General features: G+C 42.6%; 1 protein-coding gene across 2 annotated transcripts; it reads right to left on the reverse strand.

Annotated features, from left to right (window-relative positions):
* Nucleotides 1-5,797: 5,797 nt before the first annotated feature.
* khdrbs1b (KH domain containing, RNA binding, signal transduction associated 1b) lies at nt 5,798-23,533 on the reverse strand. 2 transcript variants are annotated; one of them, XR_013969371.1, is made up of 11 exons: nt 23,147-23,533; nt 21,203-21,324; nt 19,553-19,669; nt 19,027-19,173; nt 14,678-14,811; nt 13,534-13,774; nt 13,026-13,093; nt 12,616-12,674; nt 11,757-11,943; nt 9,526-9,593; nt 5,798-7,212 (listed from the first exon to the last, which is right to left on the reverse strand). XR_013969371.1 is itself a non-coding variant. In XM_080863184.1 (9 exons), the coding sequence occupies exons 1-9, from the start codon at nt 23,238-23,240 to the stop codon at nt 11,837-11,839; spliced, it is 1,089 nt and encodes a 362-aa protein (XP_080719310.1). In that variant the 5' UTR covers nt 23,241-23,533; the 3' UTR covers nt 10,587-11,836. The 2 variants fall into 2 exon arrangements, 1 of the variants encoding a protein (XP_080719310.1); XM_080863184.1 differs by lacking the exons at nt 5,798-7,212; nt 9,526-9,593 and having other exon boundaries at nt 10,587-11,943.
* Nucleotides 23,534-25,301: the final 1,768 nt, after the last annotated feature.

Raw genomic sequence — 25,301 nt, forward strand, 5'->3', positions numbered from 1 at the left:
GATTGAAAACAGCAGGACAACAATGGTGAAAATGCTCAGCTCAAGGCTTCACAACAGGTGGCCCATCATGGTTGTATACCTTATATAGACCCATCCGGCATAACATAATAAGCACTGACAGGTGAAGATAATAACATTGATTATCTCTTTATCATGGCACATGTTAGTGGGTGGGATATGTTAGGGGGCAAGTGAACATTTCGTCCTTGAAGTTGGAAAACTGGGCGAGCATAAGGATTTGAGGGCCAAATTATGATAGCTAGACGATCACACTGTCTCCAAAACTGCAGCTCTTATGGGGTGTTCCCAGTCTGCACTGGTCAGCATCTATTAAAAGCGGTCCAAGGAAGAAACATTGGTGAACCAGTGACAGGGTCATGGGCACCTAAGGCTCACTGACGCACATGAGCAGCAAAGTCTGGCCCGTGTGGTCTGATCCAACAGACGAGCTACTGTAGAGGAAAGACTCAAAGCTGGTCACAAAGATTCCTCTTATATCTGGTTCTTACATGCAGCTGTGTCTTGATGCGTTATGTCCACTTTATGGGTCTTTGCGTTCACATCTGCTTTAAGAATGCACGCATCTCAATTCTGTCACAATTTGATCCAATCTGAGTGCAAATGTTTACAAGTTGAGGGTGAATGGCTGACTTATCAACAGAAAAGGTGCATGCAAGGTCAAAGGAAGCATCGCTGGTATATCAACTATTTTTCTAGCACCTGGAACAGTGTGGCTACCACCATGAATGTTCATGTGTTTATAGACCACTTTGCATTTAATCATTAGTTATTAACCTCTTACTCTGCAGTGCAAAGTCTTTTGTCCCATCTCCCTCCTCCCACCCCAGCAAATAGCTGCCCCTGCCTGAGCCTGGTTCTGCTGCAGGCTACTTCCTGTTAAAAGGTATGTTTTCCTTCCCACTGTTGCCAAGTGCTTGCCCACGGGTTGCTTGACTGTTGTGGTTTTCTCTGTACAGGGTGGGCCATTTATATGGATACACCGTAATAACATGGGAATGGTTGGTGATATTAAAGTCCTGTTTGTGGCACATTAGTATATGTGAGGGGGCAAACTCCTCCAGATGGGTGGTGACCATGGTGGTCATTTAGAAGTCGGCCATCTTGGATACACCTTTTTTTTCAATAGGAAGAGGGCCATGTGACACATCAAACTTATTGGTAATGTCACAAGAAAAACAATGGTGTGCTTGGTTTCAACGTAACTTTATTCTTTCATGAGTTATTTACAAGTTTCTCTTTGTTCACAGCCATTGACATGTCGAAGAGGTTAACACGTGACGAGCGGATCGAAATTGTGTTGATATCTGGTGAACGCAGTAACCGGGTCATTGCAGCAGATTTCAATGTAAGACACCCTACCAGACCACCCATCTCCCATGCTACAGTTAGCAAACTGCTTGCTAAGTTTTGTGAAACTGGTTCAGTGTTGGATTTGCCAAGATGTGCACGCAAGAAAACTGTCAGTAATGAAGAAACATCAGTGGCTGTCCTAGCTTCATTCAGCAAGAGCCCACACTAGCACTCGGCGCATGTCACTGGAGAGTGGCATTAGTCGAACATCCCTTCGGCAGATATTACCTACTCACAAATGGCACCCTTACAAACTCCAGCTACTGCAGCATCTCAACGAGGATGACCCAGATCGGCGCACAGAATTTGCAGAATGGGCAAAACAAAAATTGGAACAGGACCCTCAGTTCACGCAGATTTTGTTCAGTGATGAGGCAAACTTTTATGTGAATGGTGAAGTTAACAAACAAAACCACCGCTATTGGTCTGAAATTGCTACATGATGATGTGTTTCCCTCTTTATGCACTGAAGCTGGCACGTTCCCTGAGTTTTTCCAGCAAGATGGTGCACCACCACATTATGGGTTCCAGGTCCGAGCATTCCTAGATGAACAGTTTCCTGGAAAGTGGATTGGTCGTCATGGGCCAGTTGAATGGCCCCCAAGGTCTCCCGATCTGACCCCCTTAGACTTTTATCTTTGGGATCATCTGAAGGCAATCCTCTATGGTGTGAAGATACGAGATGTGCAGCACCTGAAACTACGGATACTGGATGCCTGTGCTGGCATTTCTCCTGCGGTGTTGCTATCAGTGTGTGAAGAGAGGGAGAAGTAGGGTTGCATTGACAATCCAACACAATGGGCAGCACATTGAACACATTTTATAAGTGTTCAGAAACTTGTAAATAACTCATGAAAGAATAAAGTTATATTGAAACCAAGCACACCATTGTTTTTCTTGTGACATTACCAATAAGTTTGATGTGTCACATGGCCCTCTTCCTATTGAAAAAACAAAAGTTGTATCCAAGATGGCCGACTTCTAAATGGCCACCATGGTCACCACCCATCTTGAGGAGTTTGCCCCCTCACATATACTAATGTGCCACAAACAGGACTTTAATATCACCAACCATTCCCATTTTATTATGGTGTATCCATATAAATGGCCCACCCTGTATTATCGTGGGGTCTTTATGTTACAATGTAAAGCGCCCTAAGGTGCCTGTCAACTACCCTCCGTTGTATACTTTTGAGGCCCATCATCTGAGCCTTTTTCTACCCATTTAACATGAACGTGAGGACACAGACTTATAGAAACCACTTGTACACATCTTCAATTCCCCTGAAACATCAATGACCCTCAGGGGTTCATCCCATCTCACTCCAAGCACCACCAGTCACCTAGATTATTGCCTTTGCTGAGGAAACAGCAGCTGATGTGTATCTGGAGGAGGCTGATTGTCACTGTCTTCACAGGCATCAGCGTGCGATGTTCCTCTGATGGTGTGAATCCGTCAGGACCAGAAGATTCAATCCAGCTGTCCAACATATCTGCCCACAGTATCTCCACCTCTAACACACACTCAGAGCATTTTAACACATCCACCCACCCTGAATAAGACAGGACGGTCTTGCCTCCTGTCTCTTGCTTATTCCATCCATCTTGTTCTCCCACATGTGATCACAGAGCGCCAGTTGACTATAAAGGCGGGCAGTATCCACGGGGCTGTGTGTGACACAGACAGCTGCAAGGAGATCACAGATGTCCACATGCACATTTTGCTTGTGTATAATGTCGAGGAAATTCACTTCACTTCCTTTTTGGCTGCATTTTCTACACTCATTTTCACAGGTCACATATACAGACAGGGTTTGCTTTTCTTTCTTGTTGGGGTCAAAACAATTTGATGACTGTATTTTGCTTGGGTTAGTAAATGTGCTTGCGTTACCCCCTCACGTCAAAAAGGACAGTTGAAGGACACAGGTCTTTTTGTCTCACTGCCTTTCTTCCACTCTCAGCTTCAACAGTAATGGCTCAGTAACACTAGAGTAAAGGCAGGTTGGCAACCTCTTTGCAATGAAAGGGAAAAGAAATCGGTGGTTGTTCAGTGATTGCACTTTTGTTGTAGGAGACTGGTTGCAAGAAGATTGCCGGGTGGGAGGCAAGTTGTCTCCAAACAATCACAGTCCAAGTTGGACTGACTGCACTCTCAGATAAGCTGCCAAACCTTTGCTTTCTAATTTATTAATGCAGACAGATTACCAACATGTTGCAATTAATTATTTGGGATAGGCACTCAAGTGATTGCCAGATGGTTGTATTCTGGTTAAGTTACTGTCCGGCAGCAGCTATGTCACCCTTTGTTTTGGCTGTATTCCATAGTGTGTCTTTTGTCCCGAGTCCCTCCCCTAACCTCCAACAGATCGCTGTTCCTCCCTGAGCACAGTTCTGCTGACGGTGTCTTCCTGTTAAAAGGGAGGTTTTCCGTCCCACTGACGCCAAGTGTTTGCTCATTAGGGTCTGATCTGATTGTTGGGGTTTCTCCTTTAACTTACAGTATAAAGCACATTGAGGTGACTGTTGCTGGGATTTGGCACTATTTAAGTAATTTAGAATTGAACTATTTGTTGAGTTATTTCTGTTTTAAATCTACAAGGTTCTAGTTTAAATCTGAGTGCACGAAGGTAATGGACGTTTTCAGTTCCATCAGTCACCATGTTATTAAAAATAACAAGGAATTGCCATCTTTACCCAGTTCAATCATAAATTACAGACTGATAGCAGTTTGTCTTTTTGCCATTTTATCACTGTCTTAACTCACCAAAGTATGAAAAACATAAACGGGCAACATTAGTTAGGAAACTATCAACAACACTCCTGAACTTGAAGAATGGAGTCTCTTAACTTACACAAGGTGAGGCAGCCTTTGAACAACAGACCTGCAAACTCACATACAGCTGCAGTTTTGTCACCAATCAAAGCACAGGAAATGGTCAATGTGTGGAAGACTTTATTTAATTAGGTAAAGTTAACGTAATATAAAAGCACACTTGGCAATTTCTTCAACAACCACGCTCAAGCATCTATCTTAATAAAATTACCTGAGCTTTGTGAACTACACTATGTAGTGTTTGTAGTCGTGATTATATATACTGATTTATGATGTAGTTCAGATCCTGTTCATCTTTGAATTTGCTGTAAAGCCTGTTGAAGTGGCCCAATGTTTAGGTTTAATGTCCTTGCTTCCTCTGGTGCATCTTACAACCTGTGTGTTGCGAACATGTTACCGAAGTGCAGCTGTTCTGGGTAAAAATGCACATCTCTCTTTCATAGTTTATTTCTTTCATTAAACAGCAATGTGATCCAAATGCCGCCTTCTGTCAGATAGTTGCCGTCCAGTTCTTCCACCCTGGTGCCGACACTTCTGCTGCTTCCTGGCTTCTCTCCATCTCTGGGCTAACACGCTGCTGCTTGACTCACAGGCGTCTTTACACCTTGAGGCTGGCATGACTGAGTCATTGCAGTTTGCCAGCTGTATTAAAGTACTGTGTATCAGTGACATTTATTTATGCTGGTTTAACCAAGTTTGGTTTGGTTTTGTTTTTAAAATTGCTTTTTACATTCTTATATATTTTTTAATTGCTATTTTTTCCCTGATTTATTATTTATATAATCTGTGATAAAATATTAAAAAAAGAGAAAATAAATAAAAAGGCCAACTTTGTTTTGTTTTTGAGCTGACAAACTGACAAAAAAAGAAAACTTAATTTTAATTGACCCCTTCTAACTGTGGGTTATTTTTTTGGCAATTATTCCACCTGACATTCGAGTTGAGGAAGTGTTGGAACAGTTTTCTCAACACAGGCAGCTGTAGCTGATTGGCGTTTGCTAGGTCTGACCTCGTGTAATGTGAATGATTTAAGTAGCTGTTGGCCTTTTTCTGACCATCTTAATGTCATTATTTAAAACAAAAGTTTGGGTTTTAGTGAAAATTGTATGCTCATGTTATTGGCCTGCTGCATCCAGAAGTTAGGATGTATAAATCTGTAGCATTGTACAGTTTATGGTAGCAGGTTGCTAACCAAGCTTGCTAGCTTCAGTTAACTGTTGTTCTACCTCTCATCCAAATCTGATGCCGTCTGACTCCAAAAGTCACCAAAGTTGATGCTTCAAAATGCAGACTTCAAACCCAGCAGGAGACAGCATCACAGAGACTTCCACTCTTCGTATAGTCTGTTGTCGTAACCACACTGCACCCAACCAGTTGAGGTGAAAAACTTCTATGAAACACTAGAAGAACAATTTTGACTGAAAACATTTATGGTAATTATAACCTGATATTGTGACATCACCAGATTGGGAATAGACTAGTTTGTTGGAGGGGGGGGGGCTCCCCCTACTAGCGGGATGTGATGTCTGTGCCCACCCCTCCCTCCCAGAAGCTACACCTATGCAGATGACCGATACACAGCTCTTTTATATTCAAGTCAACCTTTATTGATCAATGCACAGTAGTATTTACTTCCAAACCTCACACTTTTGACAGTTCCATCGATCCAAACAAAGGAAGCGGCTTCCACACCATCACTCATCTTTCATTAGATTACAGGAGACGCAGAAATCATTATTTTAGACATAATGGCACATAAAGACTGAAAAATGGTCTGTTTTGGCTATGGCCCGTTGACATTTCATCTCAAATGATGGTTTCTATCCTAATATCTAATGTTCTATCCTCAGAGCTGCTGGCTTTTTCAATAAACGAAATGGAGCCTCTGACTTGGCTAATGCTGCCTCTGACCAGCGGATCGGGACACAAATTTGTTTTTAATACAGGAAAGTACAGTTTTGACCTCTAAATGTAACTCAGCACCACAGGCAGCTGTAATATCATCAGTGATAATGGCAGAAAATGGCAGAGAGGGGAATCAAATCAACACAAGCATAATGGATAGATGGATGGCAGGGATGTTAGTAATGTCTGCCTTCACCCTCTGTCCCTTTCTCACATGCGACTCCATCTCGTCGAATTCTAATTCTTGGATGCTGAACTGCAAAGAACAGGCCAGCGCTGCTTATGAAAGCCTTTCACATACGCGGCGAGGGTACATGCAAGCACATGCAAATAGGAAGCATTTGCATGTGCTTAGCATTAGCATTCATTATCCGCGGCGTCGCATGGGGCTCGTGCGAGAGGTGGCAAGAGTGCGTTTCGCGAACTCGTCCTCAGCGAGACACCGATCATTTCTAACTCTTGAGCCTGGATTCTAATTCAGTGCCGGGATACAAAACTGCTGGCTGGTGAAACGGATACAGCTCGCCTTGGTGGAAAGTAAGAGTTTCCTTTTATGTCAAACTCAACAGTTAAAGGAAATTAAAAATGATTTCACAGCCTGCTATAACAGGAGCGCTCATTTTATGGTAAATTAGGCTGTGACAATTACATTGCTCGGACCACGGGGTGGTCTGCGGAAGCCACGCGCAAAAGTGTGCACAATCAGCGCAGGCTTCGAGTGGGCGTCTTCCAGACTTGAAAATAATTAACACGAGAATAATGTGCTCTAATTCGATAGTGACGAGAAATATATAAATAGGAGGAAAGAGTCCACGTGAAATGGGAGTCTCTGGATTCTCAGTCTGCTCACTGACCAGCTGCAGTCTCAACCGGCTCCTTTCTCTTTTTCCTCATCTCCCCCCAACCTCTAAATCAGCTGGCTCCTTTGGATGACATGGCAGCCGGCCACCTCTCACCACCCATTTGCTCCTCTTCCCTTCCCCCACCCACCCCCATCACCTCCCACAACCCCTGCCAGGAACAGAACTGGGCCTCGAGGCCACTCCTTTTCAGCTCCGTCTGACCACGACACCATGCTGAGCTGCTCCCGTGCACGGCTTCAACTGCAGAGGAGACAAAAAAAAAAAAAAAAGGAAAAAAAAAAAAAAGATGTTGGCATGAGAGGACATGTAAATACACAATGCTGATTCTTAATGTCCCTAAGTCGTCCCTTGTTTCCTGCTCTGCGGCAATTTAGAATGAAAAAGGGGGAAAAAAAATACGAGGCCACTTTTCTAATTCAATTTTTAAGCATTGGCTGCAATAATTAAAAGGTCATTTTCCTGCCAAGCAGCACAGCTCTTCTGCTGTAACTAAGCAACATTTTAAGTGAAACATAATTATTGGCAAGACTGCCGATTTTGGATTAGCGCATTACCATTTCAATCAACAGCTAATGTGTTCGCAGCGCTCTGATTCAGAGTATTTTCCAGCAATTTGAAAGAAACACGAAGCGGAATCCAACAATTCTGAGACGCCTGAACTTGAAGCCGCTGGAACGAGAGGATTTTGATATATATATAATTTTTTTTAAAGAAAGGATTTTCTTCCTAAAAATAGTCATATTGAGCACATTCTTCTAACAAGTGGGTGACCTTTCTGTCAAAACACCTCCTTTAAAGTGGCCTTAAATGCTTTGTTATCCACTTTCTCTGCCAGCTTCTAAAAGCCTGAACACCGAGCAATACTTTTCCAGCCATCATTCAACTTTTCCTGCCTTCAAGGTGCAGACAGGACATCATAAGAAAAACACCCCCCGCCCAACCCCTCTCGTTCCATTTCAGGAATGGCCAGAGTCCTCATGCTGCTCTTTTCCTTCAGTCAGAGTGAGTGAGGCTACAGATCCTCATTAGTCACTTTTCCTGAGACCACCCCGACACGGGCATCGAGCTCTCCTCGCTCGCTCAGACTTGCTGAAGGCTAGCCGCGGCCACACACCAATTCACAGGCATTGTGAGAAGCAGAGGCGACTTACGGGAGCCCGGGCAATCATCAGAATCAACCAACCTTTGAAATGCTGTGAATATCATGAACGTGCTGCTGCTGCATAATGTTACACCGGCTGAACGGAGCCAGAGGCGTTTGCAGCAGTGCGGGGGGGTGGGGAGTTAAATGGCCGTACCAGTGCCTTTGAATGTTTAAGAACATTACCTACAAACTGTGTAGACACTCTCAGGCTAGTCTTACACTTACGCTGATATAAATATTATAAGAAGAGTCCTTTCAGAATAACATTTATATCCGTCATCAATAACTATTAATGACAACCGACACAAGTGATACACACGACTGCGGATTTATTCTTACTAAGGGTAAAATATGTTACCAATTAGCAAACTTAGTTATTTTGTAACAAAGGTTTCAATAGTTGTCAAATCACATGAATCTGAGAGATACGCACAGAAGTGATACTGTTAATGAGCCTATTTTAACTCAAACTATGACTTTTCCTAAAGTGGAAAAGGAAGTTTTTCCTTCCCACTGTCTCCAAAGTGCTTGCTCATAGGGGGTCATATGATTGCTGGGTTGCTCTCTGTATGTATTTATTGCAGGGTCTTACAGTATAAAGCAACTGTTGTTGTGATTTGGTGCCGTATAAATAAAATCAAATTGAAAATTGAATCCTTTGCATTAAATCTTTGCCATCAGTACTTCATAAAATCCTTCAGAAAACCAACCCTTTACTTGTGCACCTTTTTAGAAATGTGTGTATACATAGAGTTGTAGTAACCTGCAAAGATTTAAATGGGAACCACCACAAGACAAACTTAGAGGCTTTTTAAACCTATGAGGATGAATTCTAACTCTGTAACAGTCATTTAAACATGTCAAAAATGCACAAGTGTTTAATCAGCAGTTTACCTTTTATGGGTATCAGTTACCATTTAACAGTTACCTCTCCAAATAACGATGTTGGCTTCGTTAACAATGAATAACAAATGAATAAATAATTAGCTTTAGTCTTTGTCAACAGCAAAATAACCTTTAACTAAGGTGTATCTAGCCAATGATTTTTGTTAACTACCTATAAAAATCTGATATTCAAACACAGCATTTTTTTCCTCTCCTCCTGTCAGACATTTGAAACCAGCAGACTTGTGTGTAGTCATTTGTTTTAATCTGGCTCTGTTCAGATCAGCCGTTTGCTGGCTTTTTAAATTTTGTTGTTCCAAACACCATAAATATTAGTAAATGTCTGCATTTAGCCAATAATATCAGTCAGTCTTCAAACACAGCATCTGCAAAGACGCACATTCCTGCTGTGATGTAAGAGCATCAACGGCTGTCTGAGGTATACAAGAGAGAAAAAACAGGGCTCTAGATGATGCCTGCAGCAGCGCAGCTCTTAAATGGGTGAGGCGTAGCAGCGAACCAACCTGACGTTTGCATGGTCTCTGTCCAGCCGACCGTCAGTCTCCGGGCACTCAGTGACCGATAGCTGTGCCTGAAGGAAGGACAAACCCCAAATCAATACCTTGTCTAAAAACACTGGGAGAAACTCGAGACAGATCATGCAACATCTACAGGAGAAGATATGCTCATGCAACTCAAGCTTTCTTTTTCAGATAACTCTGTACAGGCACAACCTTTTGAAATATTACAGTAAGCAACTTTTACACAGCAAATAAAAAAAGTAACAGCAGCTCAACTGTACAGAAGATGATGACAGATTTGGCTTTGTTCCTTTTAGCAAGAGTTGCATTAACACTATCCTATTATATTTTGTTAGTACACAGCACAGTTATTTTGGTACATGAAATCCACTACTGTATGATATTGGAAGTTACGTTTTTCTTACTTTTGAGTCGATTCTTTTTTGATGCCATGACTGTAATGATATTTTAAGAAATTGTACGCATTTACCAGAAAGTTTATGTCAAAGGATAAACACACTAAGAAATTAAACATTTAGGGTTAGGTTACCTTTACAGTGGAGTTCTCTAGGTTATAACCATCCTCTCCATTGCACTGCCATTACACTCTGTACTAAAGTAGCCATCGCGCCAGCTGTCATTCATGACAATGAAGCCTAGACCTGAATGGTGGTTTGAACTCAGTTAATTTTCAGATGCTATAAAAGCAATTCTCATTAAGGATTACGACCACAGGTAGGAGGATTGAAAAAGTCTTATACGTACCCAGGCATTCAATGCTTTAGAACTCTATACACATTAGGAAGCTATCCAGGTTATTTTAGAGGTCTTACCTCTGGGTCCTTTTTAAAAAGTATAGAAAGAGAGAGAAAGAATAAGTTGTGCTCTTTTGATAATCAATCAAGACATCATTTAGTAGGGTTAAAGTCTTCAGACGTCAATACATTCATTTAGATTTAAAAAGCGCTTTTGAATGAGAAACAAAGGAAAACACCTACATCTGACTGCTGGTTTAAAAAAGGCCATTTCAGAATTTTACTAGGACAGGAAACAAATAAAGCAAGTTAAGTTTCATAAAAAACAAACTAAGCTTTATTGACAAACTGCTGCAAAACATCTTTTGGACAGATTTAGTAACCTATTTAGGCAAGCTTACACATGTAGCATAATGCATTTTATGGAGAGGGTACAGATACTAGTGGCAGAATAAGTACAGTTAGGATGTTTTAAAATATGTACAAGAGTTCGGATTGAGCTGCAGGATCCCTTCTCTATAGAAAGAGAAGACCCATGTGGAGATTTTTGTCCCAATCCTTCTTTGTGTACTTTGTGCATGCAGTTTATGTAGAGTCAGATCACAAAATCAAGACCTGAACCGTGTGTTTCTTTTTTCTTTTAGCACAACAGGTGAGACCAGGTCTCGTCCGTGTTCTCATTAAACAAACATTTTGTCTTCAGTCTTAAAATTATTAATTTTTGTCTTTTTAAACATGACAAACAAATTGAGGATATGAGGACAGTCCATCTCAACAGTGTCTATTAGGGCTATATTTCAAAACTCTAAGTACAATGACAAATATTGCTGCCTAAGTCTAAATGGACAACGTTTTAGAACTATTTAAACAACAAACCATAATCAAGAATGAATTGTACTTGAGTTAGCCTTTGCTTCATTTAAGGATTTGGGTTTTTGTTTGTTTCTATATTACATAACTGAACGTTTAAAAGGTCTTTTATTTGGCTATATTAACAGAATTTTGAAATGTAGCCTAAATGGGAATCTGCAACTGACCCTCAACAGATTCTTTATATATATGTATATAAAAACAATTAAAATGGATTCCTTAGACAAGTGGATAATGAGCCACTAATTCAACTAGAAACGACTACTCCCACACAGTTAAAAAAATAAAATAAAAATAATTAAAAATTAACGATCAACAATGCAAAAAAGCCAGAGGAGGGTAAAAAGGGTCAGAGGAAAAAATGACAGCAAAACGTAAAAAAACTCAAAGAAAAAGAAAAACTATATAGAACGCCAACTTCTCATCTCTGACCCATCTAAAAGCCGCTTTGGTTGGTTGGATGGTTGGTTGGTGCGACAAAGAAGGGGTGGGGGAGGGAGTTCGCGGTCAAATCTCAAAAACCAGTTCCGATTTTCAGTTCCCAATTTGCTCTCTTGTATAAAGTCCGGCGTAGGAAAAGACCAAACCAAAGACAAAACAGACAATTACTTTTGTTGGGCTTCTTAAAGCGAGAGCTGCCGTGGTAGACAGGCGCTTGTCAGGGCGACACTAAGGGTGGCGAGTCCGCTTCAGTACTGTCGATATGGGTGCTCCCGGTAAGTCGTCTTGCCGCCTCGAGAGGGGGGAGGGGCCTTCCCTGGAGTTGTCCGCTGGGTGCCGTTCCAGTCATCCTGGCCTGGAGTGGAAGCGGAAAAAAAAATAGACACATCAATAATTCAACATTTCTAACAAAGAGCCTTTGACTGAGCGCACATTAGAGCTGCCCTGTGGCACCGTTCAGTTTATCGGACATGTTGGAAAAGCACTAAATCCTACATCTGACCGTGCACGGCACCTACAACACGTCACAACACATCAACAAGAAGTCAAAAACTCTACAGTGTGACTTTAGCATTAAAGAATATTTAACTGTGAAATAAAGCCGTCAGTTCAATTTTGTCCAATTTCAGATCTTTAAAATAACCATCTGGCAATGCCAATGTTTTCCTTATAGCTTTGTCTTTTTCAGCCTTCATTACAACATGTTTAACATTTAGGCAGCAGAAAATAATGTGACACAATGGCACTGATGCTGACAGATCTGAGTATCAGTGCCATTCTATTAGCTGACAGTGATATCAATCAAAGTCAATATTAGCTGACACAATGCACATTTTGGAAAATTTAATCTGGCTGATGATTTATTTATTTATTTTTACTGTTTTTAAAGACAATCAGAGACATTATGGGCTGACGTGCATGCATATTTCAGACACCAACACGCAATAACAAATATACAGAGGATCAATTCAATCAATTCAATAAGGATGTTTGTCGTTTATTGTAATAAAAAAAAATTGTTCTTTACCATAGGACTCGTACGACTCTGTGGTCTCCCCATGTCCATAGTCATAATATTCTGGCTCTCTGTTGGTCATAAACAGGGAAAAAAAGAATAAAAAGAAAAATCACTTTTAATCTTTGAAAAACATCAAGCAGCTGACTGTAATGTCTAGGGGGACGCTAATTGGCTTCTACGAATAAGATCAAAGCTTGGCTCTCTACTATGGAACATCTGAGTCCCGGCTGGTCCTTCTAAATAACACTGGCATCCACAGCATGAAACACAAAGTACTATCAACGCTGAATTTGTGCAGAGTGGCTAAAAAGTATTACTGCTGCTCTCAAATCCCATTTCAAGTGAAACTAGCAACTAGGCGATGTGTGTGCATTCTGTGAGAAGCAGGTGAAAACCAAAGAGACGTCTGATTCACTCACGCCTGCGGCTGACTGTAATAGCTGTCGTAAGACTCGTAGGCCGTGTCTGTGTAGCTCTCATCGTAGCCCTGGAGAGGGAAGGAAACAGAGAGGGAAAGAGAGAGAAGGGAAAAAAAAAAGAAGAAAAAACAGGGTGAGATTTAAGGAGAGTCTTGTTCATGAATGTCAAGATGTCCCCAAAGAACTCCACTTGTACAAAAGCAGACACGCTCCCCTTATGTCTCGAGCATCTGAAATGACTTATTCCTATGACGACGGACAAGCAATTCAAAGCTAACAGAACGTCAAGAAAGATCTTATTGAGATGAGACGAGCAGTGGAGAGGTCAGATTTAGCAACGTCAAACCTGAAAACATAACGTCTACACAGACAACTGAGGCGTCTCTGCACATTTCTTATATCTAGCTCATCAAATACAACACTAGAAGTGACGTTTGTGTGTGATAATAATAAACCTACAAAATAAATGTGAAAGGATAAATTCATTTCCACTGGCAGTGGTACTTACATATTCGTCATAGCCTTCTGCAGCTGCACCGGGGTTGTGCTGGTGTGGAGGCGGTGGTGGCATCCTCTGGGGAGGTCCTCCAGCTATGAGTCTGGCACGGGGTGCCACAGCTCCCCTGGCAGGTGCTGCGGGAGGTCCTCCTCTGCCTGCTGGGGCACCCCTCACTGCGCCACCTCTGGCTGGGCCACCTCGAGTCACACCTCCCCTGGCGGCAGCACCACGAGGCGGCATTCCCCTGCCCCTGGAACCAAGAACTCTGGGTTATTGTCGTGATGATCTACAGCAGGAGTCTCAAACTCAAACGAGCTGAACTACATCTTTGGAAATATTTGTGGATGTTACTTTTATTTAAAATATTGTATAATAAGACAAAACTGCAAAGGTGAGAACTCTTATCTGAAGCCTTATAACATAACAAAATGGTACTTTTCTATCTGACCAGACACGTGGCTGCACTTCTGCTATAGTTTTTTTTTTTAAAACAAAATAAAAGTATACACGTTAGTTTTTGTAGTGCAAATAGTTTTCTTTACAAGTAACTCCTTACTGAACAAACGCAGCCAATCCCTCAACATTTGTGCTTCCTGCTCACATTGCCTTCATATTTAAAAATAAATAAATATTTTTAAAAAAAAAAAAAAAAAAAAAAAAAAAAAAAAAAAAAAAAAAAAACAGACAGGTAGGTTTGCATAAAGACAGCAGCAGGGGCAAAAAGCAACCCAACTCTAGAGCCCAACTGGTACAGGATTTTTAAGGCTGACAGAGAAACTTGGCAAAAATGTAAAAAACTGATACCAGCCAAGAAAATGAGTTTGTTTAAAAATTTTATTTATTTGTGATCTTTAAACTCCTGGCAGGGTAAGTATAGCTGATTATATGTTTCTTTTTTAAATACTAAGCTCAGCTAACTGGTAGGTGGTTGTAGCTTAATATTAACCATTAAGATGTCGTATCAAACTTAGGCTTTTGACGGCATATAGAGCCGGGCAGCCTGCTGGGCCTGAGAGGTCCCCAAGCATTCCAAATCATTGAGAGGGAAACAACAACAATAAAAATGTATGTATGTGCATACATACATACATACATATTCAGTGATGCAGCAGCTGTCATGAGAAATTGTGTGTGTTTGTGTGCACTTCCTCACCTGTGTGCTCCTGCAGGGGGGACACCGCGGCCCCTGACTGGCAGGCCACCTCGGCCTCGGGCTCCGTGATCCTGGCCTCCGTTCAGGTAGCTCATCTCCATGAACTGCTCCTGGCAGATATCATCCATCATATCCTATACACACAAACACACACAGTGAGGACGATAATACTAAGACAAAAAAAAAAAAAGAAAGAAAAGAAATGGAAAAGTGACTGTGCAAACACAAAAAATAGAAAGGAAAGGAGACAGCGTGGAAAGAGGAGTGATGAATAAAAGAGTGAAATCATTTCCGAGCTGCTCAAAACACGCCACCCCTCCCAACGGCTAACAGAGCGACTGGAAGAAAAAGTCTCAGTGCCAGTGACTCAGAGTGTTAAAGAGAGGAGGGGGGGGATGTGGATGTGGGAGGCTGGAGGTTGGAAAGCATCCATCCACACTCCGTGCCTTCCTGTGTCTCTCCATCATGCACAAAATGTAAATCACTTCTCTGCACACTCCTTGACAAGTCTGGTGTGACTGCATGAGCAGTTACCTTATTTTATCTGCAAAAACAATAACTTGGGGTGGATTAGCCAAGCTGCCTGTCTCAGCAGCACAAATCCTGCAGCCCAATCCTCCGCCTTTCTTCTGGGAGCAATCACAAGAGCTGCACTGTGACCCAATCAATTCTTTTTCATATCACTCCCCAGACTGGAATAGTGACAGAGCTCTAATGATGTCCAAAAAAAAAAAAAAAGCTACTGGAATATGAGATGCAGACATCAGCTTTCAACTTATCTGCAGCAAAAGCAGGCAGAGCATTTGACTGATTAGAAATTCATCTGAAGGGAGGAGCAGTCCAGCTGATGCTGCAGAGGATGCAAAGTCTTTACCCAACAAGGTGTTGAGTTTAATCAAGGATCTGTAGACGTTACGATCAATAGAAGAGAGAGAAATCCTTCTGCATTCACGTTGGTCGATGTGCAGATATACACAAATAAACAGGATGAGGAAGAAAAAAGAAGACAAACCCTGCTGAAATCACAGGGCTGTGAGAGACTCACTGTCTTAGTCAAATAAACTAATTTTTTTAAATAAAATAACTCAAGTCTAAGATGGCCGATATTCAGCCCTCCCGCCACTAGCCTGGGCTGCAGCAGCAACCTCCTCTCTCGCTCTGACAGGAAGTTACAAACATACAAGGTGAGAAGTAAGACAGCTGACAGCCTTGTGGACCAGTATGACACCAAAACTGCTGTGATCTAAAACACAAACAGTTGCATGTCAGAGTAAACTGGCACACAGCCACTCCAATGCAGCAATGTGTTAACTGTGTTCTTTACATGCATGCGGCTTCGAACCTGCACGGACAGTGGAGCTGCTGTTTGACACATCTACATATGACTACACCTGCACCAATTTAAAATAATTATAGGAGAATGACATTTCAAATAGGGCTGGGCCATATCATACCGTTCACGTATAATGTCGGGCAACGATAAGAAAATGAAATATCGCAATAGAATATGGGCAAAACGTGCATGCGCAGTGCCTTTGTTTTCATACGCACATGGCGGAGAATGAGAAGGGCGAAAGCAGATCGTTGAATGAAACGGATGAACCAGAATTGGTTTGTAAAAATGCTGCAACTTCAGTGGTGTGGAACTGGTTTAGCTTTCGTCCGTCAGATACACAACAAAGCACTATTTTTGGTAGAGTATGCTAGCGGGCCGTCGTTATTACCGTGTTTTTTGGAAAATACGGCACACTTAAAATCAATCCTTTGATTTTTCTGAAAATCGACAGTGCCCCTTATAATCCCATGTGCCTTATGAATGAATTCTGGTTGTGTTTACTGACCTCGAAACGATTTTATGTCGTACACGGCGCTCGAAAATCTGTCAAATGTTTTAGTACGACTTTGCTAAGCTACGAAGCCGCACCGCTTGATGGATTGTCGGAGCATTACAGCTGTCGTAGGCAGGAGCCTCGCGGAGTGATACGTACTGTGCTTCAACATAATATTATCGTATTGTGTGTGTATAACCTCTTTTTAAGTTTTGTGGATATTATACATGGTTATGCTGAGGATATGTCGGCCAGTTTCCACTGGAAATGGCTTTTGGTTAAACTGTCAGTAAGGAATTTGCATTTGCACTGTTAAATTTTTATATAACTTTCATGCACATAAAAAACAGCTGCTTGTTTATGTGAAAATATATTGATGTTTTTTCTTTTTGCACTAATCAAGTTGTGGAGTTGTAAAGTATTTTGTCTAGTGTCAATTATATCGTCAGTTATATCGTTATGGCAAATTTTCAAATGTATATCGTAATAAATATTTTTGGTCATATCGCCCTGCTCTAATTTCAAATGGCTTGTAAATCAACAATCAACATGCATTCAGCCACCTCCATGCTCAGTTTTCCTACTTTGAGGCCATTCCATCAATCTGAGCCCCCCTCCCAAAAAAAAAAAAAAAAAAAAAAAAGTAAATTAGTCACCAGGAACATCCCTGTGGAATACCTAAGCAGAAGTACAGGCAATACATAAAAGTTTCAGCAACAAATTACATCCACCCATTCTCCATCTGAGTCATTTATTAAAACACAGCCTTGCTCTAAATGAAGGCCGTCACGCCTGACAGATTATGGTCTTAAACTGTAACGACAGCTTCTGTAAGCGGCTGATTTTTACATAACGCAGCAACACCAACACCGCAGCTGGTTCATCAGCCCATTCATCTAGCCTCCAAATTATTCTTTCTATAGTGCCCTGCACACTAATTAAAAAAATGTAAGGCAGCTCACAAACCCCTGGGCCTATTGGCCTGCTTTGGTGAGAGCCATTGTGAGAGGACTGTGGGCTTCAGCTGGGCCCGACAGCACACCGAGCTGGCCGGCACTCAAGAATCTCTCAGCATAAAACCAACAAAGCAGACGTGGGCTGCGTACAGTGAATACGGCCACATATCCGCCTCGAAGCTCTACAACTCCAGGCCGATTCTCCTCTCTGAAGAATGAGACTCAGGTGAAAGCAGAAAAGTAGGCAAGCCACATGAAGGGGGCAACCCTGCTGACACAGTGAAAGTGGCCCAATTCCTCCTCTTAAGCTGATTGCTTTACGTGCCTGGACTGTGCCGCAGAATGTGTTTGCTCCAGGTAAATACCCACTCAATCTCCTCCGGCTGTCCTAGCAGGCCCTCCTCCCAAAGCTTTGTCTAACCAGCACGCTGCGGCTCTCTCCACCTTTCTGAAACGTAATTTCACTCGATTACCACGAGAACACTTTCGGTGTAGCTTCACAAACTTTTCCCAGCTTGGCGATGGGGAAACTGCATTTACAATCCAAAACAACTTCTAACCTCTGCAATTAAAGAAATCATGAAGTTGCATTAAAGTGGGTATGGGTGAGTGTGATTTTCAGATTTAAAGGCATTTGTGAGGATTTGCTCAAAGTTCAATCAATAACGAGCTTAAAAACCAATCTTGAATCAAAACCAAGCGGAAAATAAAGTCATATTACGAAACTGACATCTCCTACATCTGTGTGCAAATGGGCCTGAAGAAAAACTTGCTGACTGCGTGCATGCAGCTCAAATCAGAGCTGAGACAATTTTCAACTAAGTAATTGGCTAATCAAGAGGCAACTACTTTGTGATTCAATTAATCTCCTGTTGTTCAAGAAGTAATACCAATTAATTCCCCAATTCCAGCTTAACTGGGTTGACTATTTATATTTCCCTCTCTTGTATGGCGGTGAAGACAGTCATGTTAGGGAATGAGACAAAACCCTTTTCAAAGATCTACCTGGGATTTAAGACAGCAAAACGGCACCGTTATCATCTTCAATAGCATTTATTAGATTATGTTTAAGAAAAGAATGGGCACCCAGATCAATGAAAATAATCGTTTACTGCAGCCAGAGCTCAGCCTGTACAAGGCCTCAGATATCACTGAGAAAAGGAAGCGCTGTTTCAATTAAACAAATATAAAAATACACTTATACAGGAGAGAAGAAGCAAATCCTGGATTCAAAACAGTGTTTGTGTGAGGTGATCTTTGGAAAGCAAATCCATAATTTAAAAAAAAAAACAAAACAAAACGAAGCATCTTCTTTTAAGCTACAACGAAAATGCCTCTATTCTCATGGCAAAGTCATGTTTAACCTCAACTATTCTCACTCTGACTCTGTATTAAAATTGAGAAATCTCCTGACATCACTTCCCCCTGTTAAGGTGCTGAGTGTTTTCCACATTGCTGACCTTTTACAGGCTTAGTTTTGCAGTTAATAAACGGCACAAAACGCTCTACTAAACTCCACACAGGCAAGTTCACAGATGGCCAAAAGCAGAACTGGCAAACTCACCGGAAACAGGAACTTCTTGACCTCCTCCATGGCGTGGGCCATGCGCAGGTAAGCCTCGGGCACAGGCGCAAAAACCTCGATGAACACGTGCAGCTCCATGGAGAGGTGGGCATACTTGGGCTCACCGCTTTTCCTCAGCCCCTCCTCCTGAAAGAAAAACCATCACAGAGAGTGAGAAGAAGCCAGCTCAAACATTTAATGAATAATGCAAGGAGAAAAATCACATTTATTCCACCTCGGAGAGCAACAGGGGTTACATGCAGTATTCCCTTCCTTTGTATAGCTTGATAATTACATCAAACTGGTAGATAACAGGTTTAGTGGGCTATCCTGAAGACTCTGGAGCAGATGTGCAGTGTTTGAATGCCCTTGGCTGAGTGTTAATGTTCAGCTGAGCCATCCAGCAACTTGACTCCATCTGGGCTCACTAACTGTCATCCCGCTCAAGCAAAGGCCAGATGTGTTATTGCTTCAGGTAACCTTCCCACAGGTGCATAAGACCAGATGTGTGTAAGCGTGTGTGTACCTTGGCTTTGTCTCTCATGGATCCTTTGCCCAGCACAGAGATCTTGGCTCCAGTCTCCTCCTGCAGACGTTTGATTGTGTTGCCCTGAGGTCCCAAAATCTTCCCCACAAAATTGAACTAACAGCAAAACAAAGCAGAACAAAATTAGCCTGACAATCACGGCAGAGGCGAGTTTAATACCAGGAGAGTGAGGGAGAGGCAATCACCGTCTGTCTGTCAGGGCTCTTGTTGCACATACTGCAGCCTTAAGTAGTAGATTTAACAGACAAAGTCGATATGAGCCCCCGAGGGCTGTAATACTGCCGTTTGCTATTCACTGCAATCATCCATGCAGTGAGCCAGAACTTTACCTCCTCGATCTTTCAACAAAGTAATTACCGTGTGTATGATGCGTCCCGCAATTAGCTGTCATTGCCAGAAACGTTTAACAAAAAGCCGCCCCAAAGGAACCTCACTTCAACCTGAAGTAGTAAAAAGCAGCTCCAATAATCGGAATCGCTCATTAGCTGTGTCGTGCCCGACACAGCAGTGTGACGGAACAACTAAAACCCAAGGCCGGTGTTAGGGATGCACCTGTCCTGCATTTGGAATACATCAGTCCTATCCCACCTCAAAACCCTAAAGGGTCAGCAGACTGGATGCATTACACACCTGCAATGCCAATGTCTGAAATGCATGTTTGCAATTATTTTAAACTCAATCACAACTCGACTGGTCCAAAAAAAACAAAAAACAAAACAAAACTGGGCTCTCTCTCCCTCTCTGACAGCTTCTGTCGCTTGCTGGCTCGGCTTAAAAGTTTGGAAGCTTTCGCTGCACTTGCAGGAACATAATGCGTTGAATAATATTATCTCACTTCACCTGCCTCTTGACTGCTTCACTGGAGTGGAGCAGACAAGAGTCCATCCAATTTGGTCTATCCCCATTCTGAGAGATCAGACAGTCATCAGACCCTCACAGAACAGGAGATGCTCCTACAGCTCATCGATCCGACGCTGAAAACGAAGCAGCACCTACAGATCTCATTCTTTATAAAGCAGTTTGCTCTATTCAAAAAGAGCACTGAACACCAGAAGTTACACAATGGGCCATAAAAGAGACACCACACTGACTCTGGCAACTTAATCTTTTTATTTTTATTTATTTTATTTTTTTTAGCAGCATGCAAATGATGCATTGTGCAGCTGCAGCATGCTCTCTGAGTTTTACAGGACAGATTACAGCCTTTATCACAAACAGTCATCCTAAAATCAATGCAGCCTTACGTCTGAGCCAGATATGGATTGAACCGATATGGCTGAATGCACCTGAGGTTAAATGATAAACCTAAGTAAGGCTCGGGATGGAAACAGGAAAAGATCTGAGCACCAGTATGAATTACACTGAAATATAGAGCCATCCCAGCTATACTCATTTTAACATTTTGATCCCTTTTAGTGAGATTTTAAAAACATGCCAGTATCGGCTGTAATTATACTCTGGAGCTTAAAGATCAGGGTTGAGAGGAGTAATTTGAGACTCCCAAGTAACCCCGTGGCTTTGTGTAATTGAAACACAGCTGCAGGATAAATTAAATCAAGAGGGGTTTCGCTGGGAAGCGGGAGACGACAGGAGGAGGAGGAGAAAAGAGGGGAGACAAAGAAAGCTCACCTTCGGGTACTGTTTGACAGGTATGAGCACTCGCTCCTTGAGTTTGATGTTCTTCGTCGTGAAAAGGTCCAGGTATGTCTCAGTTTCCTTTTTAGTCTCACCTTTCTGGATTCTGTCAATTTCTGGAAGATGAGAGGGATCATTTCAGGCAACCAAACAGTCAGAGTGGCAACATACAACACAATGATGAGAAGCACTTATGTGCGCTTACGTGAACCAGAAAGCACCAACTTTAGGGATTCAGCACCACCAGGATAGTTAAAACCTGATCTTAAAAACCAGTTGTGCATACACTCATCAGCTGTTTAGAGTTGGATTAAATCAAATCTGGTCCCAACTGTGTAAAGCGCAGCATCACTTCTATGATTTGTGGCCCTCTGAGGGGAAAACACGTCTGACTTTTTAGCCCGTTCCTGTGGTTGTAACACACACCTCTGCAAGTCTTTGATTCACAAGCAAATCCACATTAACTGAATGCCAAACAACGGCAGTTTCCACTGAGTGCGTTGACTGCTTCACTCTGCACATTTGTGTTCATTTGAATAGCAGTGAAACAGCTTAGCGAGCCATTAAAAGGCAAACACTTGACCACCGATGAATAGTTTCAGCCATTTATCAAACAAATCGTAGCCCATTCTCTCGCTGTTGTTCACTCTAAAAGACAATTTTGCTGTGATTATGTCACCCTAAACAGCTGATCAGCCAAATCATCTCAGACCTTGTTCATTCTTTAACAAAAATCAAAACAGTCCAACTCTAATCTGTACTGGAAACAAATCAACACGAAGTATTTGCGAGCATCCTCTGTAACCTCTTCCTTGTGGCAGAGCACCTGGTTTTCCCCCTCCAGCACCCATTGCAGTACTCCCATCTCAAACCACCTCCGCCCTCCTGACTGTGACAACTCCCGAGCCTTCAATGTGCAAACATGCCAGCTTACACCACAGTCTACCAGCTGCAGATCAGGAGAAGCCTGAGTAGATGTTTCACCGAGGGAACCCATCCACACTGCACACCCTGACACACTTTGTCTTCCTGGTTAGTCCACGCTTCCAAATTTCACACACGCAGCCTAGATTCGCCAAATCACGTTTACCAAACGGTCAACTTCATTATCACCAGGGCTACCTGAGTTAAGCAAATAAATAAAATAAAATCAGTTTTAGAAAATGGTTCACAATTACTGACAGAGCACATGGCCAATGGCTGACATAACTATATAATCACATTTGTTTATATAAAGCAGTCATAGCTAGCTTTTAACATCCTTTTTTGTATTACGGATAGCTGACCAACTCACACAGTACTACTAGGTAGGTGTGTGTGTCCACTTGTCCTCGCTTCAACACAGCTGCAAGGCAGCAGTCCCGGGGCGGCCATGGCTGCAGTTTTGTTGCTCAAGGACACTTAAGCAGTGGCCATCGGCAAGCACCGCGGTTAAAGGCTCTTTGTCGCCTCTGCTAGGCCGATTCTCGGCTTTAAAGTACTGAGGTGACCCCCGCTCCTTCACAGGCTGCTGCGCAATAACATATATCAACAGGGACTCGAGAGCACACGACGGAAACAGCCCGCGTGCCCAAGTTTAAACTCGTGCGAGCACCGACAGTTACAGAAAAGAGCAGGTGCGACAAAAGCTGCACGCGAGGAAGCGGATATTAGTCGCAATAACTGAAAAGTGTAGCTCCTCCGTGGTGTAGCGATAGCCTTAAGCGGTTTACTCTTTCAGACGCTATTCGTTCACTAACTACAGATTTTAACGCCCACACGTATTTTTCTTTGTTTTTGAGCCATGAATAGGACCTCGTCTCAGCGTAGCGGTGAACGGGGTAGTTCACGTCCCGTCCGCAAACACATGGCGCCGCTCTCCTCAACTCCAGAGGATAAAGCGTACGGTGGAAAAATTCACAACAAAACAAAAATAAAGACAGTGTAACAGTACTTTACCCGCGTTTAAAAGTTTCATGGCGTGCGTGAACGACGAGTCCAGGCTGTCCTTCTCTGCCAGAAGCTCGGGGAGATATTTGTCGTCGTTCTCCATTTTGTTGAGTTTGGAGGTGTAGGGGGGGCAGTCAGTTTCGGTGCAAAAAATAAAGCGTGGAGAAAAATAAACCCAACAGTATACGGGGAGGAAAAAGTAGTCCAATTATGTAACTACGGAGAACCGCGTATCCTCTTTGCAGACCGCGCTTTGCATGTGGCGTTTTTGTGCGACCGACGGGTCCGTTACTGTTTGCCGCTTCCCAACTGATTGATTCCCTCTTCTCAGCAGCGCTGGCTAGTTGGAAATGGGAGAACAAAAGCTGCGAGGCGCTGGAAGAACAGCCAACTCAAACCGACGGAAGTGAGCTCAGAGGGACGTACTTCTCCGGACTGACGCCGCCTACTGTGTGCTGTTCGGATGCGCCGCCTCCAGGAGCGACAATCCCACTATCAGATTTTCAATAGTGATATGGGTGTGTCCGCTCTGGAGCGAGTTACTGTCATAATAAAAACGTCTAGACTGCCCACAAGGTGTTCAATTCCCCCACACCCTCCACCCCATACTTTAAATTAGGGGAAACTTAGAGATACAATAGGGTGGCCTGCTGAACTAGAGGTGCTCAAGAGAGGCCACATGCTTTAAAATATGTCCTCATATGTTTGCTGTGATGTCTGTAGAAGTAAGCCACAATACTTCAATCTGTCTTGTGGATATTATCGTTTTCTCACATGAAGAATACAATTAGTCTGTGCAGTTAAAGTCATACATATGTAGCAATAGAAATATTCTATCTCTTATGTGCTGTTGTACAGGACCTTTTAACATCGGTTGTATATTAAGTGGTGTGAGCAGGATAATAATAGATGATGACACCCACAGTGTTTAATTAGTAAACAGAATTTCAGTGAAGATGGTGTGCCCTGAAGATGTGCCGCGTTCATTTGAGGCTCTCTACTGCCCCTTAGTGGCAGTGACGACAACGACAAGGAGCGGGTCTCTGTGCAGCTTAAAGTGGGTCTGTCAACAGAAACCCTTTCTCAGTCGAATTACACGTTTTCCTCTCAGCTGTCTATTGATTCAAAAACACTTATGTGTGAGTGAAAAGCAGCCGTGAGCCTAATGTCTGGGAGAAACAGCTCAAGGATTGATTCTGGAAGCGGTAATGAACCTTGCAGTGCCATTCTGTGGAGCACATGGTGTCAGAGGGTACAGCTGACTGGTCCATGCAAAGTAAAAGAAGGCGGTTTCCTGTATATTGGTTATTTGAGTACATACAGTGGCATGCATTATGCCTGGGCAGATCCTCTTTGAGCGAATAGCTGAAATTGCAGATCATTTGTCAGTCGGCCGCCGGACTGAAAACTATTACAATCGACCGCAGGTGTACCCAGGCATGCATCTGCTCAAAACAAATGAAGGCAAAAATTGACTGCAGTCAACACTTATGAGAGGCTGAAGACCTGCTCTAACTATCAGCGCTCAGCTTGATCTATCTCTGACCATTACAGTGTTATTAGTGTTGGGGGTTGCAAGGTTGTCCTGACTCCTCATGTCATTGACAGAATGGATCGCCTGTGAGCTGAATTTCAATTGGCTCATAAAAGGAAGAGTTACTTCTCTTGGCAGGTGGAGGAGTTCCAATCGGATAGCTTGTGCTCTTGCCTTCTGCTCGTGTGGACTTCCCATGTCCCCTAACATACAGGGCCACAGTCTGGGATAAACAGGGGCAGATGGAAGGAGGTAAACACTGGGGTTAGGCTTATATAAGCCATCACTATTCCAGATCTTTGCATCTGACCATTTTTCATGCCCCACAGATTCGTAAAAGTGGCAAGAATTCAGCGCTCCCCTGGAGTTTCATCCTTGTTAGGGCAGAAGAGCATGTGAAACAGCATTTGGAGCATCATGGGAGTCTGAAACTCTACTAAAAGTCAAACTAATGAAATTCTCAGCAGCTCCTTATGGCAGGTTTCACTGCCGTTTTTACAAACTGCAGTATAACAGGACTTGGAGACTACTGCCTCAGTGAAGCTGGACTTCAGCACAGCTGTGCTTTAGGGTAAATGTTAGCATGACTGAAAAAAACACATCCCCACATTTTTCCCTAGTGTTCCTAAT

This window comes from Rhamphochromis sp. 'chilingali' (assembly GCF_963969265.1).
Source record: "Rhamphochromis sp. 'chilingali' genome assembly, chromosome: 17".
Lineage (NCBI taxonomy): Eukaryota > Metazoa > Chordata > Actinopteri > Cichliformes > Cichlidae > Rhamphochromis > Rhamphochromis sp. 'chilingali'.

Excerpts from the sequence above, each read along its gene's own strand:
- khdrbs1b (XM_080863184.1), bottom strand. The coding sequence starts at position 23,240 with ATGGAGAACGACGACAAATATCTCCCCGAGCTTCTGGCAGAGAAGGAC. Across the intron at positions 19,670-21,202 it reads CTGTCAAACAGTACCCGAAG|TTCAATTTTGTGGGGAAGAT; the intron begins GTGAGCTTTCTT and ends TTTTGCTGTTAG. Across the intron at positions 19,174-19,552 it reads CCATGAGAGACAAAGCCAAG|GAGGAGGGGCTGAGGAAAAG; the intron begins GTACACACACGC and ends TTTTTCTTTCAG.